The sequence below is a fragment of the Miscanthus floridulus genome, chromosome 16, assembly GCF_019320115.1.
Source record: "Miscanthus floridulus cultivar M001 chromosome 16, ASM1932011v1, whole genome shotgun sequence".
In the NCBI taxonomy this organism is placed as follows: Eukaryota; Viridiplantae; Streptophyta; class Magnoliopsida; order Poales; family Poaceae; genus Miscanthus; species Miscanthus floridulus.
In genome coordinates, this window is record NC_089595.1 from 38,118,425 (window position 1) to 38,137,921 (window position 19,497).

Consider the following 19,497-nt stretch of genomic DNA (forward strand, 5'->3'; position numbering starts at 1 on the left):
ATTTTATTTGATATACAGTGATGAACGTCAATTATTCAGGCATTTATTTTCTGCTGTTCGCTCCGTCCGTCCTGAGCGGGTACAGCAGAGCATATAGAGAGCTACTAGACGACATTGTACATGGGGTCAGGCAGCTTGAACGTGCGATCGCCCTCTGGCTCGCCGAGGAGGTCGGTCCACTGGTCGCCGATGTTGCCGACGATGACGTACCCGGCGTCCTCCAGCTTCTTCCGCTCGCCGGACTTGAACTCCACCGAAGTCACCTTGACGTTCTGAGGCCTGCATGCATAATTGCATATACGCACGTACAGGTATATACGGTTAATAAGAAGAAACGAACACAAGCAACATATATTAAAGCCAGGTCGAATTGACAACGACGCGTGCGTAGTATATATGTACGTACGTACTTGAGCAGCAGCTTCTCGTAGCCGGTGTAGCCCGCTGCGGCGAGGTTCGTGGCCGTGGCCTCCCGCTTGTCCTCGCGTCGCCCCGTCAGGATCACCGGCTCGATGCCCAGCTCCTGCAGCCTCTTGTACAGCCGCTGCGTCTCCGGCAGCGCCGGCGCGCTTGCCTCCTTCACATACGCGCCGAACGTCGACCAGTTGTATGGCTCAACCCTGCGTCGTCGTTCACACTTAGTGTGTGGCCGTGTGCAGAGAACGCATGCATCACTACACTCTTGTGCGTACTCCCTCTGTCCCAAAATACAAATGCCTCGACCCAGGCCTAACCGCCTAAGGCCACTAGGGCCGTGGCCCTAGTCATAGCCCTGGAAGCCCAAGCTACCCATTTGATTTTGGCCCAGAGATGAAGCCAAGTCTACGGTTCTTCTCAGTCCCGCCGCCGGCCGCCCCATGTGGAAGCGCCGCATGCTTGCTTGTTTCAGCCATCCGCCTACCGGCCGGGGACCTCCGCCTTTGTGAGCTGAATGGCTCACGCTAGTCCAGTCGTCTGCGCTGTAGGCTGGCTGCCGACAGGCGACAGGCAATAGTCCGCACTCTGCACTCTGCACTCTGCGGGCATGTGTGGTGAAGCTATGGTCCGCGCCAGAAATTTAAGGCTTTGCGCTTCTTCCTCATTTTCCAACCTATCGAGTTTTAGTTTAATTGGATTGGAAGTTGAGTTATAAATTATGGTTAAATGATTGCTTAATTTTGTGCTCAATTTTGTACTAAAAGTTCATACTTTTTCGGTTGTTTTACAAAATTAAGACCCGTTTGAAGAAATCATCTAAACTATTAGTAGTACTATAGCAGTATACCTGGGTACGCTCTCATTCAAGATGTACCATGCCTAATTTTGGCCTTTTGACTAGGTTTGTATAAAATATTAGTAACATTTATATCTCCAAATAAATTTATTATTAAAAAATATTTAACGATTTATCTAATGATATTAATTATACACCATAATTTTTAATAGTTTATTTTATATATTTGGTCAAGGTTAAAAGTGTTTGATTTCCTAGAGATGTAAAGAGTATATGCACATATCCATCACTACCGGAAACGTCAAATTTGCCGAGTGTTTTTATGTTTACCGAGTGTCTTCCCTCGGGCACTTGGCGAACAAGTTCTTTGCCGAGTGCTGCGCTAAAAACCCTCGGCAAAAAAAAAAACAGTCGGCAAAGAGAAGGTTTGCTGAGTGTAAAAAAAAACAGTCGGCAAAGAGGGGGTTTGCCGAGTGTTTTCTTTTTTGCACTCGGTAAATAAATAAAATCTTTTTCTGGGAAAGAAGGAGAAAAAAAATAAAAAAAAACTTTGCCGAGTGCCCAGATCTAGGACACTCGGTAAAGGACAAAATCCTACTTAATTCCCCGTGGGTGCCCCTCCCCTCCCCCTTCTTCTTCCCGCGGGCGCCCCTCCCCTCCCCCTTCTTCTTCCCCCGCAGCCGCCCCCTCCCTCCCTCCCCTCCTCCATTTTCGGCGCCGACGCGCCCCTCCCCTCCCTCCCCTTCTCCCTCTCTTGCTCTTCCTCAGATCCGCCCGCCCGCGCCCTCTCTTCCGGTGCCGCCGCGCTGCTCCCCTCCCTTCGGGGGGCCCTTCACGGCTGCGCGCAAGGCAGCCCAGCCCCTCCCGTCTATGGCGCAGGGTGGCTTGGCCCCTCCCGGCGATGCGGAGCAGCAACAGCAGCGGGTGGCGGTGCATATCCGCCCTCCTTCCCTCCCTCCATGGCTCCACCGGCGGGTGGCATCGCGGATCCGGTGGGATGGAGCCACCACGGTGTGGATCCGATGGCGGATCTGGTGGGTTGGATCCCGGTGGCGGTGGATTTGTGGATCTGACGGTTAGGAGCCCTCCGGCTGCAGGCTTCACGGCAAGCAACGCGGTGGCGGCGGGCTCCATGGCAGCGACCCCTCCCCTCCCCTTCTTCTTCTCCCGGTCGGATTCGGCCCTCCCTCTCCCGAATCCAGCCAGTGGCGGCGGGCAGTGTGGTGTGGTGGTGGCGGCGCCGGCTTTGGTGGTGGTGGTGGTGGTGGCCGGCGTCGGGGCGTGGTGGTGGCGGCGGCGGCGGCTTTGGTGGTGGTGGTGGTGGCCGGCGGCTGTGGTGGTGGTGCCGCCGGCGACTTGTTTTTTTTTATTTTTTCCCGAAAAATGTTTGCCGAGTGTTTTTTTGGACTCGGCATAGTCTTTGCCGAGTGCCTGACGATTGACACTCGGCAAACAGCTCTTTACCGTTAAAACCTACGCCGAGTGTCGTTTACCGAGTGTAACACTCGGCAAACGCTTTGCCGAGTGTTTTTTGGGGTTTGCTGGCACTCGGCAAAGCTCCTGTATCCGGTAGTGTATGCGTATTTTATATTTATATCTATAGTCTAGATTCTATACTAATAACTCTAACTAATATTAAAACATACCCGAAGCCGTGCTTAGCATAGTAGGGGAGGTTGGAGATCGTTGTCTCATCGACGTCGAACACCCAGACCTCCTTGCCTTCGCCGGAGACCTTCAGGCCCTCGGCGTAGGCGATGGCCTCGTTGACGACGGCTCGGGAGTCGCTGCGATAGTGCCCGCCGAGCATGTAGTTGCCGACGTATTTCTCACAGCGGGCTGGGACCGTTTTCCAACCGCGCAGGGTGTTCGTCTCCACAGCGAACCGCCAGCTGTCGCATGGCACACCGCCGCGCCGGCCCAGGTGGCGCAGCATGTGGATCAGCGGCATGCCGTCGTCGATCTCGGATGGCATGCCGGTGGTGCCGGCCGCGAGAACCGCCAGGACGACGGCGAGGACAGCGGCAAGCAGCTTTGCCATCGCCGAACGTACTGCGCGTGTGTGGACGTGTAAAGTGTTCGGTGTCTCTGTGCCTCTTGCGTCTTGTGTGCGCGGTGCGTTAAATAGTGTGCATCACCTGATAGATTTGTATAGATGTGACCGAGACTCAAACGTGCCAGTTGACGTGGTGTGCCCACACAAGGACGTGGACTCGTGGAGGCTCAACTTCCACTCCTTTTAGGCCGATGCAAAACGTTTTCAGAGAACTGGACAAATACTAGAGTTTTGGAAATTTGCATTGCTATGCATCATTTGGATGCAACAAAACCTGCTTATATACTTTTTAAAAGGCATGGTATTGTCAAAACCTTGGCCTTTCTGGTGCTCTAGAAACTCATAACCGCTTTTTCTCTAAACCATGGTTTTCTGTAGCGTATAGTTTTTTTAAACTACAACATATATGCACATGGTTAACTGATGATTTTAATTGCTGCCACCACCCCTTCTATACCTCTTTTTCGGGCCCATTGCTTTGTGAACCGTCACCTTTCTCTATACTATTAGCAACAAAAAAAAAGTTTCATTGAGGAATATATGCAAGGGGTCATGCATGAATCATTGCAACTAAATGCACAGTGCAATAGAAGAAGAGTTGAAGAGATATGGTCAAATAATACCATATGTCTCGACCTAGAACAAGTAGTCGGTCATCCATAAACCAAACCTCTTCTCTACGTTCCATTGCAAATCAGCACCACAGCAACATCAACAACACATCCAGGGTATACATTTTGTATGCCCAATGGTACAACGCCATTTTGCTGGTAAGCTAGCACCACACGTGTCCTAGTTTCTTTGGCGGCCAGCCTTCAAAGAAATCATTCTTAGTGCCACAACTGCCAAGAAAATCAATTTCCCTTATCTTCTATCCTTGACGGACATTGCTTGACGGTTTGTGACCAAGGATCATTTTCTTGGCGGTTTAGGCATTTTCTTTGATGGTTTTGGGCACTCAAGGTAATTCAGGATTACGGTAGTGTTCAGAGCAAGCTCGAGTAGAGATTGCTGCTAGTGTTCGGCATGATGGAATTAATTTGTCCTTCACTACTCCAAAAATACTCGTGCTAGTTGATTTATCAACGTTGACCCAACGGACACCAATGCAAACGGCTCAACCATCACTACCCCAGATCATGATATCACTTGTCAGTTTAAAAACCCCTTCACTACCGGATTTTAAACCGACAGTGGTATACCGGCAGTGATGGGGGGTTGGCATCACTGTCAGTTCCTAAGAACTGACACTGATCTACAGGCAACAGTGTCGATTCTTGGCTCCACCGGCAGTGTCCAGTTGAACAACAGTGCCGGTTTGTAGACCCAACCGATAGTGATAGTTGCTTCAAGAGTGTCGGTTCTTAGCTCTAACCGACAGTGTTGAGCAATCCTACACTGTCGGCTTGTGTCTCAAGCCGACAGTGTTGAGTAAGCCATCACTATCGGTTCATGGCTCAAGCCGGCTGTGTTGGTCGAGCCAGCACTGCCGGCTGGTGGCTCAAACCGAGAGTGTTGTCTTCAGCAACACTGTCAGTTTGAATTTCAAGCCGACAGTGATGGCACAACCAACACTGGCGGCTCGTGCCATGAACCGGCAGTGCCCTCTTTACCATCATTGTTGGTTTTGTGCTAACCGACAGTGATCTCTTTTTCGCATTTTACTGTTTTATATTTTATTTTATTTTATTTTATTGGTGGAATCGGGTTTCGCTTTATATTCGCTATGTAGACGATAGGTCCATCAACATTAAACATTATAAATGTTATGGTTATGGTTCAAATGTACTTATGGAGCTCTCAACCCCTTAAAAGAAAAAAAATTACAATAGTCTAGCAAGCCGCTATGGCTCATACTACGTCTTGTACTTCACGGACTGTGCAATGGAGAATGTTCCTTTTTTTCAAGCACTCCGATACGATGAAGGCTGCTAGCTCTGATGACAGTACTATGACCTCCATTTCTAACAGCCTATTGTGTTTAAATTTCTTGCGCTGTCATTCAAAAAAATCGGTTTTGAAAGGCAGAAATGTTAGAGAAATAAGTAGATCGTTTTGTTGAATTAACAGATATAACTGAAATGGGGATTATTCACACCAAAGCATCTGCCACCTCCGATTTTACACTGAAGTAGAGAAGCATTGCCCACATTACGTAGAACCCGCATTCATTGTTTTCCGCCGGCTGGTCTAGTGTCTCCAATTGCATTGGTGCAACCTAGAATGGGACCTTCGTCCCACCAACCATTCTTGCCTGGACATTGTGCCACATTATAAAGTGTGAAAAAGGGGCAACATTAGAATATGCTACGTGCGATTAGAAAATAATATGTTATTAGGTTCGCTTATGTATTAAGCACTTCGACTAGGGGATCAAGTAAAGAAAGTGGCTTTTTCTTCGAGTCCCACACCTTGATACGATTTCTTTTAATATCGACAACAATGAAGATGAAATGGTTGCTGCAATCACAAAACCCTAGTTAACGAATAATCGTAACTACAAAAAACAAGCATAAAAATTAGAGCAAAGAACACATACTCACAGTTATAGGCTAGAAGTATTTTGGTTTTATTACTCATCTTGAAATTTTTGAAAATGGCAGTCAGTGTCTCTGTCAGATCTTCCACTTTATTTCCATGCATGCCTCCACATGTTCTCTCGTTGACTCGCTCAGGGTCCAGAAAAGACATATGAGCGTACTTTGTTTTGAAGCAATGTTTTGCTACACACCTACATAATTCATGGGAAATGTGCAGTTGTTAACTATTTATGTATCGAGAGAGTAGTTAATTATAATATCGTGCGAGTAGGGTACTTACATAGTCCATAGCGTTAACATTTGTGTATCGAGATCGCGTCTCTAGAATAGCTGAAATAAGTGATCCCAACTGACAAAGTGCTTCTCTTCATTAGGATAATGGAAAACATACGGTGGACAGATAATATATTCGAAACCAACCTACCCCGTCTCAAGTGCTTGGGTCATGTAATAATCATGCAAGTTGCACATATATGTTGTCAAATTTTTATACTCCTCCTTGCCCACCAAGAAATTGCCTCTTTGAAACTGCATTACCGGTCTTGCCATCTCATATGCTAGTGAATCATAATAGATGTTTGTGGCATCATCCTTGCTTAATCCGAGGTTGTCTTCGACAATCTTGTTTATCTTCCTTTGATCTTCATGGTATATTTCTTTGACTCTTAATTGATTGTGCTTACTCGCTGTTTGCCTATTGAATTCGGACTGCACCCTCCACTTAGGCAATGAGGCAAATAGATTCCAGAATGTAACTTTGTCTTTCTTGGAGGCTACTTCTGGCTTTTGTTGGTTCATCAAGTTTGTAACACTACCACTCATCGTCCTTTTCTTTTTTTTGGTCCACTTTGGGAGCATTAGCAATCGAATTCGAGGACCTTTTCTGCGACTGCGAGGATGCCTTAGATCTTGTTTTGGGCTGTTGTGGAGGAAAAGGAGGACGAGAATTATGTTTTCTCGGGGGTGATGAAGAGGGAGGAGGAGTCTTCTCTTTTCTTGGGGCTGATGAAGATGGAGGACGAGGAGGAAGAGAAGGAGACTTCTGTCTTCTTGAGGGTGATGGCAAGGAACTAGGGAAGGTACTGTGATCTCCTCTATAGGAGATGGTAAGTGGTTATATCTGGGCGGTGAAGATTCGCTGTCGTCCTCATCATCATCCGAAGACAACTGGTGATCAAGCATAATGAAGCGCTTGTGTCAGGCCACATGAGTGCCCTTGTTTTGAACAAGGCATTGCCTGTCTTCCAGTGCAGGGTAATCAATGTTCATCTTGATATACTTCTTATCAAGTATAGTATCAATGCTAATATGGGCATACCACGTTGAAATTGGGCAGCCATTAGTGGTCCCATCTCACGCAAGCTAGGCCTGGCCGACTGCCACCATGTCAGTTGTCTATTGCTGATGGATGTATAGCCTGACATTGATGGGTTCAGTGATGCTGTCCACCAGATGAGGCGCATTCACCTCTTCATCGTCGAGTGGGATCGATCCATAGCTGTTGCGACCCCTGAACTATGGGCTAAAGCTAGTCAGAAGAGGTTCTTGTGGTACTACTCCTGATCCCATAAGTACATTGACTTTTTCTTGAACCCTCTCATCAATCTGTTTTTCGAATTTGTCTTTCATCTCTTTTAGAACCCTCATATACTCTGCCTCTTGTGCTGCTCTACCCCTCGAGCGGCTTTGATAAGTGGAAGATTCTTCCTCTAATGCTATTTTTCAAGGAACAAGACCGGCTCCTCTAGTGCGACCAGGGTACTCCTTGTTTTTGAGTGCTTGGGTGAGCACATCACTCTTCCTATTAGCACTGTGGGTCCCTTTCCTCACCTCATCATTTACCTCAGAGATCCTCTAGACGAGGCAGCTCATGGCTAGATTTGTTGAGCTAAAGCTCCTGTCCAGGCCATGGTGTACCCTCCTCGCTATACAGAAATATATTGATCTAGGCTCCTAATTGGTAGTCTTGGGCTCAATGCCAAGGCGTTCCTCCACCTCCTCAAGTTTCCTTTAAAATGCATCCATCTTACTGGCATAGCCATGAGAGCCGGGTTTATGAGGATTCATCGCTTTAAGTGAGTTCTCCTTATTCTTCCTGCTCAGTTCCAAGTACTTCTCGAATTGCCTGTATTGCTTGAATTCCTACCAAAAGTCCTTCTGCTTGGTGTACTCTCCACCATCCCAATTTGGCTCTTTATCCTTGAGGATAAATTTCTTCTACAATGTCCCCTTGAAAGTCTTGAAGCATGTCCCCATGATTTCTTTTGCTCTTTTCTTGACTTGCTCCTTGTCATAGTCCTGTGGGAAAGTGAAATGATGTGGGATCTATTTCTCCCATATGTCATCTTTCTCACTTTCAGGGACCCTCCACGGGTCATCATCTTTCCCAATCCACTTCCTGTACTTAATCGGGATGTAGTCCCTTACAAGTACCCCAATGACAGTCTTGTATTTGGCCGCAGCTTTTTAGGTGTGAGAGGCTCACTGACATGGTCAAACTCAGTAATGTGCCAGTGTGCATTCCTACTACTAGGAAGCTGTGACATGCCTAGCTTGGTTCTAGCCTTCCTGCTACTCGAACCATCTGGCTACTCGATCGGCTGAACTCCTACTGGAGACACCAAGTAAGCTAATAGACTCTCAATTAATTAGCGTGTGTGGCTACCTAGTCACATGATACCTAAGTTACCTGGTCATCTTGGTCATCTCGATCTAGCTCGAGAAGTGTGGTAGGGGTCCATGGTACCTCGTTCTCACCGTCCTGATTGTTACCGCCACCGTTTGTCGGATCATGCTGCTCTCCCGTCCTACCAATATCAGCCACTTCTTGTTGTCTATTGGTTCTTGGGCGATGGGTTAATGGGCAATGACGAGTCATGGTTATGACATGACTGTGGTCAGTTTTGGCTACGTACAACTACTAGTTGCATTTGTGCATATATGTATTACCCAACTAATAGAGGTTTAATGCAAAGCCTAATAATAAGTCCAAATACTATTTGCCTAGAACAAATTTATTATTTGATTGGCTGCATACAACAAGTCCACCTACTGTTCTACGAAAGTAAGCCTACATTAACTTTCAAATAAGAAAAGTAATGACCATTGCCATAAATAAAAGCATGACATCTTTACAAGAGCAAGGAGCAATTCTCCTAATCTTCATATCTCTGGTGGGTGGCTTCTCTTCAATCTCCAGTGTCGGCTGATGGCCATGGTTTGCACTCCTTGCACCATAGTACGCCCTCAAAGCTTTAGCTTATGTGTTGTATTTTTATACAAATTCCCTGGGAAGCGATTGACTTGAGCATAACAATCTTCCCAAGTAAGGTAGATCCCAGGCACCCGACCAACATGCACTATATACCATTCCATGGTTGCCTATACATTTAACCAAATTAGTTTGATAGTGCTATGTCATTTAAACATGTTGTAGAGTAAGCAAAGTTGTAGACTATATTCAAATATTCAAACTTCAATTTCCAACACAACTAACTCATGAATTTCAACATCTAACTCATTTCAATCCCACTTTGAGCACTAGTATATCTTCAACTGTGCTACAAATGACCATACTATTTTAAGCTAATTTGTTTGTCATAGATCAAAGAACATTTGCTACTAAGGAAATTTGAAGTGTTTCTACATGAAATCTAGAGAAAAGGGGATAAACAGGTTGCTATTATAATCATGGGTATTTCAATGAACACCTAAGGGGCAGTGCCGGATGCACTCATCGTGGGGGGCATAGTAGCAGCTCTCCACGCGCTCCTGAGGGCCTCAGCATTGGTAGATGTAGGCGTAGTGGTAGGGGTGGACAAGGAAGACAAGGGCGTGGGTCACGACAGTGCTCCGGTGGTGTCGAGGAAGATGAGGGCGTGGGCAGTGGCGGTGCTTCGACAGCGTCGAGGAAGTCGAGGGTGCGAGCGTGGCTGATGGCATTAGCCATGGTAGAGATGGTGATGACGGCATTCCTCACTGCCAGTGACAGAGAGAAGAGGCTGCGCTACACGAAGGAGTTATCCTCATGGGCATTCCATTGAACATAGGAGGGGTAGTGAGGGCGGTGCGCATCATGTAGCGTGGAGACCCTGCTTTCCGCGCGCTCCTAAGTTCTTCGAATGGCCGGCGTGGATGATCATAGGATAGGGGACCACTGGATGAAGGACGGCAACATGGAGGACCGCAGGTGTTGAGCCCCGCGGCGTTGAGCACCATGGTGTTGCGGACCGCGGGGCGGGGGATGGTGCCGGGTGGCTTCCTTGCTGGGGCGAGGCACATGGTGAAGCATGGTCATTGGTGTGGAGGAAGAGGAGGGCTCAAGGGTAGCCGACGGGGGCACGCGGGTGGAGGCAGTGCTTCGCCGGCGTGGAGGAAGAGAGCGGCACGGGCATTCGAAAGAGGTCAAATATTTCACCAACGCGTGTTCAGTTTATATAGTGATGGTGCATCACTGCCGGTGGCCAAGCCAAACCAACAGTGATGAGGGCTCATCACTACTGGTGCTAGCCTAGACCCGACAATGATGAGCTGTAGTAGTGCCGGTACCACTTACCCGTTAAGTAGATTTAGTTTTGAGTTCCTTTCGAACTCGTACAACTAGCATAGGGGTTAAGGCACCGCACTCTTGACCCCGAGACCCGCATTCGAACCCTGGATAGCTCAGTCAGGACAAAATTTTTAGTTTTAATTTTTAATAACTGAACTACATTATAACTAAATAAACGAAAGCTAACACAATTTTTAGTTTTAATCTTTAATAACTGAACTACATTAATAATTGAACTACATTATAACCTAACACAATTACTATCCTAGTGCAGCGGTTAAGGCACTACACTCTAGAGTCCGAGACCCGAGTTCAATCCCTGGACAGGTCAATTTTTTTAATTTTGTTTTATTTATGAATATAAACTAACTACACTATAACTAAATAAAGGAAAATAAAAGACTAAACCTAACGCAACTACTAGCCATGTGTAGTGGTTAAGGCACTACACTTTGTAGCTCGAGACCCGGGTTTCAAAATGAAACCGATAGTGGTAGTTGTCATCACTGTCGGTTTCTGCCCATCACTGTCATTTTTTAAACCGATAGTGATGATTATATATATTTTTTCCTTTTTAAAACTGAATAAATCCACGCATTTATATTCCTATTGCACCTATGTCCAAATGGCTTGAAATTTTTTTGTAAGCATGTACACCCAAATTATGACCCCACACAAGATCTTAGGTTTTTTTGATTATTTTATTTATTATTATATTTTTTTTGTGCTAAACGGGACAAAAGAGGCCCAATTACATGTTGGGCACACTAGAATTTTGCATCCACCTTGACAAAAAATTAGTCCCTAGGGCACATAAGACCCCATGAAAAAGTTTGGCACCATTCCGGATCATTTTAGGGTAGGCTCAAATGAATCTCTAATTAATCGGTGACGTCACGTGAAAATTCAATTAAACAACAGAAAGTACCAAACCATCTCAGAAAAATCCCAAACTTGGTGGTTCCTTCACCCATGGCACGTGCAAGCCTGAGAAAAAGTTTGAGATGAATACGACACTAGAATGCATTTGAAGCATAGAAACATTGGGAACCATGGTGTTTAGTCATTATAACATGAGACTGCTTCTATAGGTTTGTGAAGCAGGTATGTATCGCCTATGTCCAAATGGCTTCAAAATTTTTGCAAGAATGTACACCCAAATTATGGCCCCACACAAGATTTTAGGTTTTTCTGATCATTTTCTTTATTATTATATTTTCTTTGTGCTAAAAGAGACAAAAGAGACCCAATTACATGTTGGACACACTAGAATTTTGCATTCACCTCGACCAAAAATTGGTCTCTAGGGAACATAAGACTCTGTGAAAAAGTTTGGTCCTAATTACATGTTGGGCTCAGTTCAACCTCTAATTAATTGGTGACGTCGCGCGAAAATTCAATTAAATCGGAGAAAGTACCAAACCGTCTCAGAAAAATCCCAAACTTGGTGTTTCATTCACCCGTGGCACGTGCAAGTCTGAGACAAAGTTTGAGACAAATATGGCACTGGAATATAGAGTTCTTCTTCCACAGCACATGAATTACATGACAAACACAAAGCCAAATTAAACTTAAACCTTGCAAATTAAATCTAAACAAACACTAATTCGGGGTGGATGCCTAGCACCATACATTTGCATCAAGCATGGTAATTGATGTCACAGATTCGGTAACCATAGCTATCGATGAAGAACAATGTCCGTACGATTGCACTCTCTCGTGCCTCAAAAGACTTGTGACATGGTCATCCATAGATGTAACCTACTAAACGACCATTGGCCCCGTTAGTAAATCTTATGCAAAACTAGTGTCCTGCAGTAGTGTGCTGGCCAAGGTTCCTAGTATAATACTTCCAGTCATACCTGAGTCTCTCCATAGCTTGGTCTAGAATGGCCGACAAGCCCAATGCAGCATAGGTACTATCATGGAGCACCACCTGCAAGCGGGCAAAAAAAAATGAGAGATCATTATTACAATAACAATACAATAAATAACCATGACTCAGGTACCAGTGACGTCGACTTTACCACATCCATTTGGTTGTAGCTCGCCCAGTATTCGCTTACTTACGGAATGGGGACATCACCAACATGCAAAGCTTCTATCTTAAACTGCGAGAAATCGAGCACCTGATAGTAAATGTGCTAAAGTGCCACCAAATAGTTGTGGACGGCAGAGAACTAGGCGCTTCTCCTGCCAGGCATCCATGATCCCGTCCGCCGGATAAATTCTTGATGTCCTGATGGTAGCCTCGAAGGGATGTAGAAGCTTAGTTCACACATCTAAGTTTGACCATCATCAACAGATGCTGTGTTCTCAACGATGTCCAACACCATGAGCAAGCTAAGTGCTGCTTGCAGCCACTCTATCGGGGCTATCCTCTACGACATATGCAATGAGTCCATACATATTATGAAACAAAAATTATTGCGTAATTTAAACTACAATTATTAATTAATTAGCCTCTAAAAATAAGGTGTTGGAAAATATTTCATACGATAGCTGGAATAGGGTGGTTTGAAATGGCCATATTAGGATCGAATGGATCATCACCAGGGTGGAAACCTAGTTCTTGTGGTGGGGGAGGTCCGTTCATCCCACCTAATAAAATTCAAGAAATATGACTATAAATATATATTTCATTATATAAAATATGCCAAGTAAAATATAGCAAACTAAATAAATATAGATCGATGCATATATATGCATAGCTAGAATATGGAAGAGGAGAATATATATATTGCATCATACCTAATAAAATTCAAGAAATATGAATAGAAAAATATATATTGCATTATATAAAATATGCCAAGTAAAATGTCGCAAACTAAATAAATATCGATCGATGATGCATATATACATAGCTACAATGTGAGAGAGGATAACATATATATACCTGCAATGAAATATCTAGGAGCCATTACCATGTAGAGTGAAGAGTGAGAAGTGAGAGTACGTGAAACTGAGAAATGAGAGTGAAGTGAGGGTGCGTGCGTGTGTATGTTCCTAGTTCCTTTTATAGGGGGGAAGACACATCACTACCAGTTTTAAAACAAAACCAACACTGATGGTGTCCATCACTGCCAGTTTTGTAATGAAACCGATAGTGATGCAGCCTTATCACTGTCGGTTTTGTATGAAAATCGATAGTGATGTGGCTGACAGCATGTACTTCAATGCATGCGTGCATGCTGCAATAAAGGTCATTACTTATGGAAAAAATAGTATTCCTATGATCTTTATTTAATGCTCAAATAATGTCCAAAAATTTCGTATCATTTGCATAATTTCATATATGGGTACAAAAATACCTTCGTCCACCTAAAAAAATGCTAGATAATTAATTATTAGGGAACCATATATATGTAAAATATCCATACATGCATTGCCATTTGAAGAGACAAACAACAATATATGTATTTCGGTTACAAAAATACAACATAAAATAACAATAACCTTGAAATAAAATTACATATATGATAACAAAGACATGACACTAAAATTAAATATAAGATAATAAAAACCTATTTCCTTCTAGGTTAATGTTACAATCAAAGTGTACAAACACATTATAAAAACACCACCTTAGAAACATTCTTCTAGCACCCAGGTAGGGTCAAATAGCCATCAGAGAATGCCAGAGAAGGCTGACGAGCTACACTTTCGGGAGACAAGCGGAGAGGTTGCCAAGCACTGTTGATCCCATGCGTCTCTGGACTGACAGTCCAGAGCACATGGGACGGTTGTCAAGCAGTGATGAATCCATGCCGCTCTAGTCAGATAGTCCAGAGCACACCAAATAGGATGACTTTGTCAACCTCACGGCGTCCCCAAGCTTCGGTGTTGCTCTATCTTCAAAAACATTCTTCTAGTACTTTTTATGTGCACCATCCTTGCGGATGACCACGCTTATTGAAATTTACAAGTGGAGGCCTTTCTCCCACATAGAGGCCATAGATGTGTATACTAGCTAGAGAGAACGAAGTGAGAAAAAAAGCAGCAAGAGGGTGGCAAGACTTGGCTGTTGAGAGGCTAGCTCCTGGCCGAGGGCCATTTTATAGGGGCTAGCAGTCGTGGTATGTTTTTGTTTTTGAACTAAAGCTGTCGGGGTAGGTGGAACCAGTGCTCCTACTTTGGTGGTCAGCGGGAGCACTGTTGGCGTGTGAGGAGCATCTAGACATCACTGTCGGTTTTAGTTTAAAACCCGACAGTGAAGGTTGCCTTCTGTGCCGGTTCTAGGAACCGAAAGTGATAGCTTCTATCACTATCAGTTTTTAAATCAAAACCGACAGTGATGGGCCCTACCATGCTAACACCTAGCAGCTGGGCTGCCTGCCGTCACAGCCTTTTATAAAAAATAAAAAAAAAATCTTGAGCCTAGGATTCGAACGCAGTTCTCGGGGTTCTTAGTTTGGAGCCTTAATCACTGCGTTAGAATAGGGATTACGTTAGAATTAGTTGTACGTTTTCTTTTATCCCGTCGTAACGCACTACTACTACATAATAAATGAAAAATCAAAAAAGCTTGGCTCGCCTAGGATTCAAGCATGGGTCACGGGGTCCAAGAGTGCGCGACCTTAACCGCTGAGCTAGGATAGGAGTTCGGTTAGATTAGTTTTATTTTTTCTTTTATCCCGTCGTAACGCACTACTAAATAATAAATGCAAAATAAAAAAAGTTTGGCCTACCTAGGATTCGAGCGTGGGTCTCGGAGTACAGAGTACACGGCATTAACCGCTAAGCTAGGATAGGGAGTTCAGTTAGTTTGCTTTTCTTTATTTATTTATTAATAGAAATAATGCGGTTAGTTTATATTCTAAAATAACACAAAAAATTGTGTCTTGATTATTTAATTCTATGATAATTAATTAATGGTCTATAATTATCAAATAATAGTGTTTGTGAACATCATGTCAATATTTGATTACATAGTCAATAATTAAATTATAGAGATGCGCATAAAATATAAATTAGATATTCAGTGTGAATTTTGATACAACGTTTGAATAATGATTACATAGTTAATAATAATCTATCTATCTTTATCGGGTCCAATAGTAAGGGCCTCATCTTGATCACACCGTACAAAAGCAGGTTCGTCACCCTATTCAAGGATAGGTAGGAGTACGTTTGCCCCGAATGTAGGTATTTCCTGATAGCCCATATAGTCTTCTTCGACCGTCACTCCATCGACACCGACAATCTTCTTTTTTCCTTCCAGGACTACTTTTAGCTTTGCTTTTCTCTTGTTGTCCCCTGCATAGAAGATTTGCATAACGTCTTTTACAAGGACGAAGGGGTCGTCTCGGTATGCAGTCTTGGTGAGATCAATGGTAGTGAACCCTTCTCTGTTGGTGGTGATTTCCTCGAGCCAGACCCACTTGCAATGAAAAAGAGCTGCCTTCAACCGACCGTAGTCTAGCTCCCATATCTCCTCTATGAGACCACAGTACGTCGCCTGCACATTGCCATTTTCATCATGAGCATCGAAATGAACACCATTGTTTTGGTATGTGCTCTTTCCATCTTGCTTTTTTGTGTAAAATGTAAATCCATTGATCTCATACCCTTGGTACTTAAGCAATGTACTCAAAGGTCCCTTGGCTAAGATATCCAGCTGATTACCCAACGTTGTTCCAATCAAGCGGCATTCCAACTAGCTGACAAATTCCTCCTTATGTTTTTTATCAAGCCAAGCCTGTGACCTGCTCGGATACAAAGTTTGCAGCGATTGCCTATGCTCATCAATGTATGGCATCACATCCTCTGCTTGCTGGAGAACAGCGAACTATGCCTGTCTAAAAGAAACAGGGTCGTCTACTGTGATAGATTTCTCCCCGATCGTTCCTTTGCCACCTAGTCTTCCCTCATGACGAGATTCTAGAACTCTGACCATATTGATGTCCAGATAATATGTGTAGAACTCAATGGCCTCCTCTGATGACCATCCTTCAACCATGCCTCCTTCTGGCCTGAATCTATTCCTAACATACCTCCTAAAAACTTTCATCAACCTTTTGAAAGGGAACATCTGATATAGGTACATTGGGCCAAGGGCTCTAATTTGGTCAACAAGATGAACGAGCAGATGCACTGAGATATCAAAGTAAGTCGGCAGAAAATGCATCTCAAGCCTAACGTGAGTTTTGGCTATGTCTCGCTGCAGCTGGTCCAACGTGGACACATCAATGACCTTTTTTGAGATCATGTTGAAGAACGAGCACAACTTTATGATTGAGGCGCCGACCTTTGGGGGGAGGATACCACGTAGGGCAATAAGGAGCAGCTGTGTCATAAAGGCATGATAGTCATGGGCCTTCATACTACCATAGTTGAACTTGAGTTCTCTCATGTTCACTAGCCTCTTTGTGTTCGCATAGTAGCCTATCGGGACTTTGAGTTCATTGAAGAAAGAAATAAGTACACGCTTTTGTTCCTTCTTCAAGGTCCACGACACAACTAGAAGTTCAAACTGGCCATCCTCTAGTGCCACGAGATGCAGCTCCTTCCTAATTCCTAAGTGTTACATGTCTAGACATGTGGCTAGTGAATCCTTCGATGTCCCCCAGTATCCATCAAGGTGTTAAGCATGTTACCGCACATGTTTTTAGTAATGTGCATGGTATCAAGGCAGTGGCATACACTCAGCACTGCCTAGTAAGGTAGTTTCCAAAAAAACTAATTTTTTCTTCCAGACATTCCCATCAGGTGCTGCTACTGCATTGTGCCCCTTCCTAAGAACAACCTCTAGTTTGTTGACTTCTTGAAGTATAGCATGCCCGTCTTGATATTTTGGAGGTAAGCGTTTCTCAATAGTCACATCAAAATCTTTTCTGTTCCTATGGTAAGGGTGATCCTTAGGTAGGAACCTACGATGTCACATATAAACTATCTTTGAGTTCTTTGGTAGATGTACCGCATCGGTGTCATCCAAGCACTCGACACATCCAATATAGCCTTTTGTCTTCTCTTCGGATAAGCAACCTCGACCTAGCAGGTCGGTTATTGTAGCGATAAGTATTGCCTTGATCATGACATGTTTCTTTTTGCACTCGTCCCAAACATCCTCCACACCCTTTTCAAACATATCCACTAGCTCATCGATCACTGGTTCTAGAAACACATTGATGTCATTCCTAGGCTATCCTAGCCCTTGGATCAGTAGTGACATCTGGATGTACGACCGCTTCATACAGAGCCAAGGTGGAAGGTTGTATATACAGAGCGTCACTGGCCAGGTGCTATGATTGCTTCTAACCTGGTTGAAAGGATTCATCCCATCTATGCTCAAACCAAACTAAAGGTGCCTTACCTCTCCACCGATGTTCTTATAGAACACAGTGTTGACTATCCTCTAGTCTTTCCCATTGGTGGGGTGCCTCATCATTGTATCTTTCTTATGGTCTTTGCCATGCCAGCACAACAGTTTGGCTGACTTTGCACATGCAAACAACCTATGCACCCGGGGAGCTATATGGAAATACCAAACGACCTTCACGAAACATCCTCTGGTCTTGGTACCCTCATCAGACAGCCCTTCCTTGCATCCAAGTCTTTGTATTTTTCTCCACGGTACAATATGCAATCATTGAAACACATGTGGATTTTTTCAACCTTGAGGCCGATGGGGCAGATCATTTGTTTGGCCAGGTATGTCTTTTTTGGCAACTCATTTTTTGGGAGTATTTTCCACATTATACCTAACAACTAATTAAAACCTTTATTGCTCAATCCGTTTGTCAATTTGAATTCTAACAGCATAATGTCGGCTTCCAATTTGCTCATTGGACAATTCTTATACAATGGTGTTTTGTCATCTTGCCCCATTTTCTCTAGCTTTCTCAGCTGCCTTTCACTAAGACATCCCATCTCTACACTACGTAGCAGCTGAGAAATGCCATCATTATCCATGGTGTCTTCAACTAGCGTGTTCCTAAACACATCATTAACTGTGGCCATGGGTTCCGTGTTGACACTGGGTTCCTCATCAGCATCATGGATGGCTACGTTAGGTATGGCCACATCATCATCGTTTTCCTATAGAACATTCACACCAACCTCGCCATGCATAGTCCATATCGTATAGTTTGGCATGAACTCCCTGGTAATCAAGTGCATTCGTACAGACTCAATTTGAGCCCATTTCCTTTGATTCAAGCAATCTTTGCATGGGCAGAAGATAGGTTTCCATTCCTAGCATGGGCTTTGGCATTGGTGATAAACTGACTGATGCCATGCATGTACTGCTTGTCCGTTTGGGACAGATGCATCCACTCTTGATCCATCTCTGCACAAAAAAATATTAAGACAGTAATAATAGAGAAATTAATAAGAACTCAAGCGTCATGAACAACAATAGTAGCTCGAAAGTACCATTTACTCTACACTTATTTAATTTAGTCACCCTATTTTTGGAAAATATTATTGTACACTAATTATTGGAAAATTGAAATTGGTAGCCCTGGCCATATAAATTGAAAATCGTAGCCCCATAAAAACAATTATTGCACAATAATGAAGAATAATTATTCTACTCGATGCCACATAAAAATGGAGACAGTAATTTTTAAAAAAGATTAAAATTGGAGACATGACCATGAACAACAATATAGCTCCAAACAATGTGTTGGTAGGTGACACATGGATTAATTTGCTCACCAAAAATGTAAAAGAATCTACTCTACTCTTATTAAGAACTAATTATAGCATCACATACTAACAATGATCTTGACCACCATGTAATTAGCTAGGATTTTAAATGTGTTCAAAGACACCAACCTTTTGGATGATGGATGCACCATAATTTGCTTTCAAGCCTTGCACAAAGTCCAATTGGAAAAGTGCTCTCTAGAATGGAGAAAGAACTAGAATGAGAATCAAGCAATGTAGCCATCAAAACAATGCTAATTAAGCAACAAAATCAAAGGAGTGGATGCTTGTTACTAACCTTAAAACAAAAAGATCAAGCCATTCTTCCAAATCCAAGAGCTAGCTTCATGGTGAAGAGCAGCCGCAACAATGGAGGTAGCGGCCCAAATGCGCGCCTCTGTGCTCGGCATGGAAGAGAGGATGAAGGAGAGGACGGCGCTAGCTTTTTGTACTGCTATTTTATCAACGTTGGTTCTTGGCTTGAACTAAC

General features: G+C 43.9%; 1 protein-coding gene across 1 annotated transcript; it reads right to left on the reverse strand.

Moving 5' to 3' along the window:
* Window positions 1-104: 104 nt before the first annotated feature.
* Window positions 105-3,254, reverse strand: LOC136510592 (acid phosphatase 1-like). The gene is made up of 3 exons (XM_066504994.1): window positions 2,860-3,254; window positions 411-620; window positions 105-279 (listed from the first exon to the last, which is right to left on the reverse strand). The coding sequence occupies exons 1-3, from the start codon at window positions 3,252-3,254 to the stop codon at window positions 105-107; spliced, it is 780 nt and encodes a 259-aa protein (XP_066361091.1).
* Window positions 3,255-19,497: the final 16,243 nt, after the last annotated feature.